The 9,300-nt window shown below is 43.3% G+C and overlaps 1 protein-coding gene across 1 annotated transcript in view; it reads right to left on the bottom strand.

Moving 5' to 3' along the window:
* The window catches only part of QRICH1 (glutamine-rich 1), a 23,365-nt gene that overhangs the window by 9,031 nt on the left and 5,034 nt on the right, over positions 1 to 9,300 (bottom strand). Inside the window, exon 3 of the mRNA XM_009996999.1 lies at positions 1,017 to 2,036. Within this exon, the coding sequence (XP_009995301.1) occupies positions 1,017 to 2,036 (1,020 nt within the window). The remainder of the gene's footprint in view (positions 1 to 1,016; positions 2,037 to 9,300) is intronic.

Below are 9,300 nucleotides of genomic sequence, written 5' to 3'. Positions count from 1 at the left end.
TGTAGTGAAAGCCTTTTCAGCGAAGACCTTTGTGGGTTATATCCCACCATCAACTCAGAATAACCAGACATGATTTACAGAAAGTAATCCTTCTTGTCTTACTGCTTACTAAAGCAGCAGAGGGCATATATGCCTTTATAAAGCCAACAGTGTTATTTATAAACTGGAAAGAACTTATAACAACATTTATGCTAGCAGACTTGGATATTTTTGCCCTCATTCCATTGAGCAAAAACAGGCTCTGACAATTCAATCACTTTTTGCTTTCTGGCAATAAAAGATGAATTACATCCATTTGCACATATAAGACAGGCCATTAATAGCCTTAATTATTCAAGTTTAAAAAGGTAATTCAAAATAATCTATGGCTTAAAGATTGCAACAAATGGATTTGGCTGCTAGGTTTGCCAAGCATCATGAAGAGATGCTTGTCACTGCTTCTCACTGGGCCCTTGCACACCAGGCATGTACCAGCAGCAGGACATGGTGTCACAGACAGGTACATGCATCCTCCATCAAGTTTTCTCACAACTAGTCAGACTTACACACTTTACCTGGGTGCTGGATCTGCTGTGGGCTCCATGTGCTGCTTAACACCAAGTAACTGATGACTATGACTAGTATATTTGCTCACCCTACTTGGCTGTAACCATCCCTGCCTGTCCACTGCAAACCCCAGAACAGCTCAGGGGAAGACTGCAGACCTTGGAACAGCCGCTATGAAGAAGCCAGCAACGAGTATGTATCTACTGATTTACATTATGAGTATCTGTTAATTTACATGACACAGATCAGGACTGCACCTTCTTTTGGGAAGCTCTGCATGCTGTAATTATGTACAAACATTAACACAGTGCAGTCCTACACCTACCAGGAGTCAAACACTCTACATCATGCCCAGGCTATTGGGACAGACACACCTCTGCTTCCTAGATACCAGCTGTCTGCTGATACCCTCCTTCTTCATAACCATTCACAAGTTGTGAATCACAGACTGAGAAGCAGTTTTAACTTACTGAGCAAGTGACTTGTAGTTGTTGCTGTTGCTGCCCCTGCTCCTGGGGTGTGGGCTGCTGCTGTTGCTGCTGCGGGTCCCATATGTGCACCGTCTGTGCCGTGTTCTGGTATGTCCCTGCCACAGCCTGCACTGCCACTGGAATGTGGATGTTGCCATTCATAAACTGCGCTGGAAAGAGCGAATTAGCAAGAGTTTGCACCACTTCCTCGTGAGAGTTCTTCACTACTGAAGTACTTCCCACCATCTTATCCTTGTCGTCTTCCAGCTTCACGGTAGCCAGGGTTGTTGGTGAGCCACTGACGTGGACGGCATTGTAGGCCTCCTGAGGGATGGCAATGTGGGTGATGTTCTGCTGCTGAAGGTCACCACGTGGCTGAGCGGAGTAAACAGGGATGGTCCAAGTCTCTCCAGTGGGGCTGGTAATGGTCCCAGTGGCACTGTACAGATGGGCACTGTCCACTGTTAACAAGTCTGGCCTTAGAGAGACATAACTTTGCTGCTGGCCCTGAGGTATGGCCAGCACGGTGGCAACTGGCTGCCCTGAAATAGCATATGATACAGTAATTGGCATATCCACTTTACGTTTCTTCACTGGCTGAAGGACACTAGCAGTGCTGATTCGCCGCTCTCCCTCTCGTGGAGAGCCTTGCTGAGAAGGTGGAGGTGACAGTGCTCCAACTGTTTGGATCTGTATCTGCTGGCCGCCAGTAATGGCCTGTCCTGCCACAAGCTGGGCCTGGATCTGCTGGTGTTGTATGTGTTCCTCCTGTATCTCCGCAGCCTGGATCTGCTGGGCAGTCTGCACATGCTGCACTTGGATTTGAGCTGCCTGCAGCTGAGATGGGCTGGGGCTCTGAAGAGACTGACTCTGTATTGTCTGGGATGCCTGCTGCTGTGCCTGGCCTTGGATCTGCACTTGGACCTGTATTGGTTGCTCTGAAGACTGATGGACAGTCAGCTGTGGAGAGAGCTGTTGGGTAGAGACTTGCTGCGGTGACTGCTGGACCTGGACCTGAACCTGCAAGACACGAATTGGGCAGTTAGCAATGCAAATGTCAGTGACTCAATAGGGGGGCCACCAACAGAGATGGTACATCACTGGAGGTCTGTGCTCCAGGACTTTTATGCTCAGTTTGATGATTCCATATATTAATCCATTAGTAAATATCTCAGGAAGACACAACCATATTACTCTAGATGAGCCTGGTGATACCAGCAATAGGGTAGATGATGTGTTTGCTCGCATTGCACATGACCACGCTTCCCAGCACAGGCAGAACAGCATGTGAGCTGCATCTCCATCCCTAAAGCTTTGTGGGCTCAAGCCAACAGATTGCATCCTTGGAAGCCAAGAGTCTTCAGAGCTATTTGCATTGCTAAAATATCATTTCAGCTCAGGCTTCGCAATAGCAGGGCTTTAAGGTCACACACATTACAATTCTGATTTCAAGTTTATCTTGCTACAAAATGCAGGAACTTGCCTCGTTCTTGTTATGCTCTGAAGATCGTTTTACTGCTTTCAACCCTAGTCCTCCAAATGGCCGCTGGATCCCTTGCCAGTGACAGGCAGTAAGAAATATGGGTAAGCTGAAACCAGCACTTGGCTCTTTCCACATAAAGCACAGAAATATTCTTTTGAAACCAACCACTAACAGTAACACTAAACAAGCAGGTGTCAACACAGAAAGATGCATGTTCAGCCTGAATCTTTGTCATGTGCTAAGGGGCAACAATGCAGCATTTCTTTTTTAAAGCATTTCTTTGGCAGTAATAACTAAAACAAACCTTTTTCTCATTATTTCCTTATGCATTTAGTTCCATTTATTGTCCAAATTACTCAGTTGTAATTTCTAGCTCATGCACTTACACAATGCTGAATAACATGGACAAAATATGTTCAGACTTGGATCCAAACAGTTCCTTTTATTTTAGGGGGAAAAAAAAACCCAGCCACACCCTCTCACATCAATGCTCATTTGTCCAAGGTCTGTCACATAATCTAGCAGCAGTCCAGGAGCAGACTTAAACTGGGAGTAAGAGGCAGCCCCCAAAACAAAGTTCAGGTTTCAACAACTTCACATTCCAGGCCTCAAACCCAACCCAGCTGGTATGTTCACTTTCAGGGCACCAAGTGAGGTCTGCTCTCCCTTGTCCAGACACTTCTAGGTTGTGCCCCACATTTACACAGCCACACTGTTGTGTTTGCCTTGTCCTAGAAGTGATACCCCAGGTTCCCATCATCAGCTGCTTCTCCAGGGTTCTTTAGCACTGTATGTTAAGGGAGGGAATAAATTACTCAACCTGTCTTTTCAAATCCAGCTGAGAGATGTAGGCATCTACAAGGGCCACGTGAAGTCTGAAGCCAACACAATTTATTTAGTTGCAGCACTATGTCTTCCTACTCATGTTTTCTCACCATTTTCCAGCTTACTTTCTAGAGTCAGTCAAGATAATGCAACATTTGCACAGAGACACCACAGCAGCCAAAAAGAACTGCCACTGAGGTCTGCACTGGGTGGATATATGGGACCTCACTTCCCAGCATCACCTCAAAGTTGTCTTAAAAAATGTTAAGGATTCATTTGCAGCCAATTAAGAATTGCTAAGGAAAAAAGCTAACTATTTCCAGGAAGATTAGGGAATTTTACAGTTTCCTGCTGGGAGCTCTATGCAACATACTGTAATCCAGATGATTTGAACTTTCTGCAAGACAACAAGAAACATACGACCTGTGTCAGCACAAGAGTTTAAAAAGCTGCATCAATGAGCAATTTGATCAGGCAGTTAACTGAAAAAGCTTAAGTCACCTATGGGATGCTTCTCTAGTTCTGTTTGAAGCTCTTTTAATACTGCCCTACAGCCTGAGTACTGCTTTGGGCAAACAGGCCCAAGCACAGGTCCCAGTTAAGTGTTCAGTTTAAGGAAGTCAGTTTTCGTTACACCTCTGAGTCAAATATTCTCCAAAATACCTGATTTTTAAAATTACTAATACAGTCCCTGTTATTAATTTAAGTCCTTGTTCAAAGGATTATCTGCAAGGCCCAAAACCAAACAAACTAAAATGCATTACTGCACTCATGTATTTTCAGCTTTACACAAGAAACATTTGCTTTATCTACTAGGATTCAAAATCATGTCACAGAAAGCGGTAAATGTGTCACTCAGCCTGTACTTCTGCAGTGTGTTCTCAGTTCCTGCTGTAACATATACCAAGACTGTTTTTTTTTTGGCTAGCAGTAAGAATTCAAAGTCCACTCCTGCTCAGAAACAATTTTGTCACTTAAATGCAATTAGAAAGGTAACAAAATAGGTTTAAACAAGAGGCACTGTCAGCAAGAGCGGCATGGTCTAAGAACAAACCTGACAAGACAGCATTTTCTGCCTTCTGTTTTTATAAAACAGACTATTTCAGTTGCAAGGAATCTACAATTATCATTTCTGTCCAATTGCCTGATCACTTCAGGGCTGACCAAAAGTTACAGCATGTTACTAAGGGCATTGTCCAAACATCTCAAACAGTGAAAGGCTTGGGGCATCGACCACCTCTCTAGGAAGCCTGTTCCAATGTTTGACCCCTCTCTTCGTTAAGAAATGCTTCATATTGTCCAGTCAGCAGCTCTGGACCATTAGCCATTTTAGAGCCTGAGCCTACTGCCTCTAAAAGTCACAGGCAACTTCCACCACTTTCAGGAGATGAGAAAACATGACCTGTGGCCCTATGATACTCCCTGAGGATTAAATCCTAGGATGACTTGCTGCTGCTTCAGAGTTCACACGCTGTTACTGCTAACACCCAAAAGCCCAAACAAGATGAAGTCAGACTCCAGAATCACTGGAAGTTGCCCACACTGCAAACTGCAGACATCACGCTTCTGGCTAGAGACTGTTCCCATTTAAAAGGATATTGGAACTGTGCCTATTGCATGTTACGTATCCCTTGTGAATTACACACCCACTTTTAACAACTGTATTTTGCAGTAGATCCCTCCCTGTTTTCTAGCAGGTTGTACCCAATGCAACAAGCATTCATTTCAGATTTACAGATTTGAACTCAGACTGAGACAAGAGCTTCTTATATTGACCACATTGTCTAACTTGCTATCTGAGAAAAAAAGGACAAAGAATTACACTAAACATCATCAGCATTTGACTTTCTTAAAAAGACTCTACAAAGAGGAATGTTTTAGTTGTACAAGCCAAGACCAACAGGGAGGACATTAAATCTTCACCTTATGCCGAAGATTAAAGCGAGAACATGTTATGTGGGGAATTCCTGGGTTATACTGGTGCAAGAGAGGAACATGCCAAGTTACCAGGACTGAAAAACTGCTTATTGCCAGAAGTTGGGATCTAACAGCATGAAAAGAATCACTTCCCAGCAGGCTACCATCACACAGAGAAAGGCCTTTTTACCATAAAATAGCTAGAAGTTGGACCAAGTACTAGCTGACTAGAGAATGCAAGTGCTAGAAGCCGACCCTGCATCCTAACAGGAGGGCAGGAATAAATTTTTAAGATTGCTTTAAAGGAAATCTTCTGCCACATCAAGCTCAAAAGCATATTCTGTCTAGAACTGAACACATACAAAGAGAAAATAAATTAAGTCCACAAGCGTGAGAACAGCTGAAGCCTGATTTCCAAAAGTTTTTTTTAATTTATGTTTGACAGACTAACTCCAACAAACTTTTAAGTAGGATTCATAACATGTCTGCCCTGTGCAGATTCTCTGCCCAACAAGGAAACTCAGTGCAGAACTGCAGTTCTAAAACAAGCTGAAAGAATTCCCAAGCAAATAATATCTCACCTACAGACTAACTGGATTAGCTAATATTTCCAAAAACATAAATCCAAATGAGCACACACTCCAACTCTTGCCTGGATGGATTTTCTCATCTCTACCCTGCCCTAGAACACTTGAGAGGCTCTTTTTCACAAACATCTCTTGGTTTCTGAAGTTGCATTTACACTAGCAAGTAGCAGGAGACACCACAAGTAGACCTTCAGAGCAAGACTGCAGTCCTACTAATATGTCCACACTATACCTTGCAGAAGACTGCTTCAAAGCTCTTACCCACTATCCAAGCTAGACAAACAGCTAGACACAAGACAACCGTATCTCATGGTTCAGTCTCATCTAAAGGGAATCCCAAATGACAGGTTCCAAACCTAGAAGAAATAAGTGGGGGCAGATGACAAACTTGCTGAGGGAAGTATGCTCTCAATTCCCCCCCTGAAATAATAGCTGAAAATTCCACATCTGAGCAACCAAACACAAGTCAAACACTCAGACAAAAAATTACCTAAAGCAGAAGAGCAATCTCAATTATTTTTTAGCCCAATTTTAAGGAAAGAAGGCTTAAAATACACTTCTCTCAACAACAGTCCTAAGATAAAAACTAACACTGTAATAAAGACTTCCTTCTAAGGTTACATCAGAAAGCATACATACAGGTACAACACAGATCTGAAGTGCAGAGGTGAAAAGACTTATCACTGAAGTAGCAGGAAATGTTGGAACTTGTTATTCAACTGCTTTACAGGAAGTCCTTTGCTATCTGTCTAAGTAAACAAGGTCTACAGGGAGTGTACAAGTCAGCTTTTCAGAACCACTGCCAGACAGATTCTCACTACAGGTTTTTCCTCTGCTCATTTATCAACATCAGAGAGAGAATTCCACAGGCCAAATTAGGCCTTGTGTGTGTTTGAACAGCTACAATATCAAGATTATGTTGTCAAGCTGTACACTGCAGCAGGATTTAAGCCTGAAACAGTTGAAACACATGAACCAGGGAAAACAAAACAAAGGGGAACCTACTTCCATATACAAGAAGGTCCTACCTTGAAAACACCATGCTTGACTATAACTGTTCCTTCAAGTGGCACACTCAGCCCTAGCAAATGGTGATTAATGCTGCCTGCTACACTAGTTCCTTACTGGGATGCTTTTCAAAGACAAGCAAACAGGAGCCCTTTGTCCAGGCTAAACTTCAAAACCAAGACTGAGGCACAGGGAAGCTGCATCCATTAGAACTGAGGGAAAGGTGTATTCTAAGATGTTCTTTGGAGCTGCTTAAGGGCATCCCTCCCTCATGTCATTAATAATGCCCAGCTTCCTATAATGGTCTGAAGTCACAGAATAGACTGGGGGAAGACTGAAAAAGGGCTGAACAGCAAACACCGAGGGATTAGAAAGGCTTAAGTCTTCATTGAAAGACCTTTTATGCAGGCATTGAAGCACTCCCTACATAGTTCTTGCTCACCTGTAGCATTCTTCCCTCAAACCCTGCCCAAGAGGCTCTTGCCAATTAGCCATCGCGGTCTGTCTTTATAAAAAGCTGAAACCAAGGATCTTCCCCACATGCACTGTATGTGTCCTAAGCAAAGATGCTTTCTGTCCTCTGACATTCTTTCAGCTAAATTTTCTTGTGGAAGAGAAAGAGGTGCAAGAGACTCACTGAACTCTGCAGAAATATATTCAGTGAGCAAGTCACTGCTAACACATCCCCTCACTGGCATCATCAATTCAATGGCCCCAATGCACAAGACCAACCAGTAACAATCCCACCAAAGGCAGCTGATAAAACTTCTTCATCAGAGCAAAACCCAGCCCTTCACAACCACCCCTTGATGCAGCACAGGGTCAAACAGTAACACTGGACATACCAAAAGTGTTAAGATCACTAATGGCACTGCTGTGACACTGGGCACTGAAGGAGCTCTGAGGTACTTGTACTGTAGCACTGCCTAGTACATAACACAACAGTTGCATCCACTCAGCCTTTAAAATAAACATTTGGCAATGCTTTCTTGAACTTGTAGGCAAGAAAACCCTAAGGTGGAAACTTCTTCAAACAGGAAATTTATTTTGCCAGGATAAATAAAGGTAGCAAACAGTCACATGCTGTCTTTGGTTGTTCACAGCAAGGAAAATCTAGGATGAAACCTGAGCATCATCTATCTTTATGATTGTAGGGTTGTCATCAGCACTTGCAACTGTGAGGTCATCTGACTGGTCGTATTATTAGTCACCTTCAGCACCACTATCACTCTGCCAGACATAAATGTAGTCATTCAAAGGGTTTTCCACCAATTTGCAATTGGATTAGCAAGAACTAAACAGATTATCAAGTACTGGGATAACAAAAATTTTATCAAAAGCTAAGAGGCTTCAGTGGATGACCAAAATGTCCTAATACAACACAAGCAGTATTTCAGCAACATGATCCAGCTGGCTCAGGTGCACTGCTCTAGTGGAACCCTGTCACCACCACAGAGCCACAACAAAATTCAGCCTTGTTCAGACACCATGCCCTGCCACTGCTGCCACAGCAACATTCCTGAGCCAGGTGAACACTAAATCATGGGTCTAACATAAAATTGCGTCTCAGTAAGAAATCTTGAAAGACAGAAAACCACTCTTGCTAAGTGTTGCAAAGAATGTCTTGCAAAGACATTCCTCTCCACTCCATCCTTGCAAAGTCATGATAATTTATTAACCTGAAGATAATTCTGAGCTAGCTGCTCAAATGAACATGACCTCAGTTGCACTGTTGATGCAGAAAAGCTGCAGCCATGTCTTGTACCAGACACATGGCCTAAATGTTCTGGAGACCTGCAAAGTGGCAAAGGGAGCAGCAGGCAAGGCAACACAAACACAGGTATTTTACAACAGAGCTACAACAGAAACAAGGGGGAAGAGAGAAAACAACTATCCTAAAGAAAGTTGTTGAAATCCTGACTTTCATCAGATATTTTTCACACTCCTCAGGGTGCAGGTCATTCAGTTTAAAAAACAGGAACAGGTCCCTGGCAGCAACTCTATGGTTATTTTCAATAAGGTCAGGAGATTATTTTTCTCTGGAGCATGATACATGACCTCCCTCCCTATCTCTGTTATTAGAAGGGTTGCAGGGTCAAGCCTGACCTTTGACTAGTTCTGACAGAAGGCAGCTGCAGGAGGGGGAAAAAAAATCCTTCTGATTTTTACAAATGGTTTGGGGGTTTCACACATCTTCAAGGCCGAGATACTGAAAAGCACCAACCTTCCTAGTTCTTCTTCTGAATTCCTCTGAAAAAAATGTGCTAGCTGGCAGAACCAAAAGCATCCTTGATCAGTTTTGCTAGACTGATGCAGAGATCAAGTCATGTCTGTGACACTAGAGGTTTTTATTCTTCAAAAGCCTGTGACACAAGTTACTGTAGGGCAACAGGTTACAGCAGACCTGGTGAAGTATTCATTTCCTCAACAGGGAGTGTAACTGGAGATGAGTTACCCAGGGAAA

Source organism: Chaetura pelagica, unplaced genomic scaffold, assembly GCF_000747805.2.
Source record: "Chaetura pelagica isolate M959 unplaced genomic scaffold, ChaPel_1.0 scaffold364, whole genome shotgun sequence".
NCBI lineage: Eukaryota > Metazoa > Chordata > Aves > Apodiformes > Apodidae > Chaetura > Chaetura pelagica.
The sequence above is the reverse complement of the archived record's forward strand: the minus strand, read 5'-3'. Positions and strand labels throughout refer to the sequence as shown.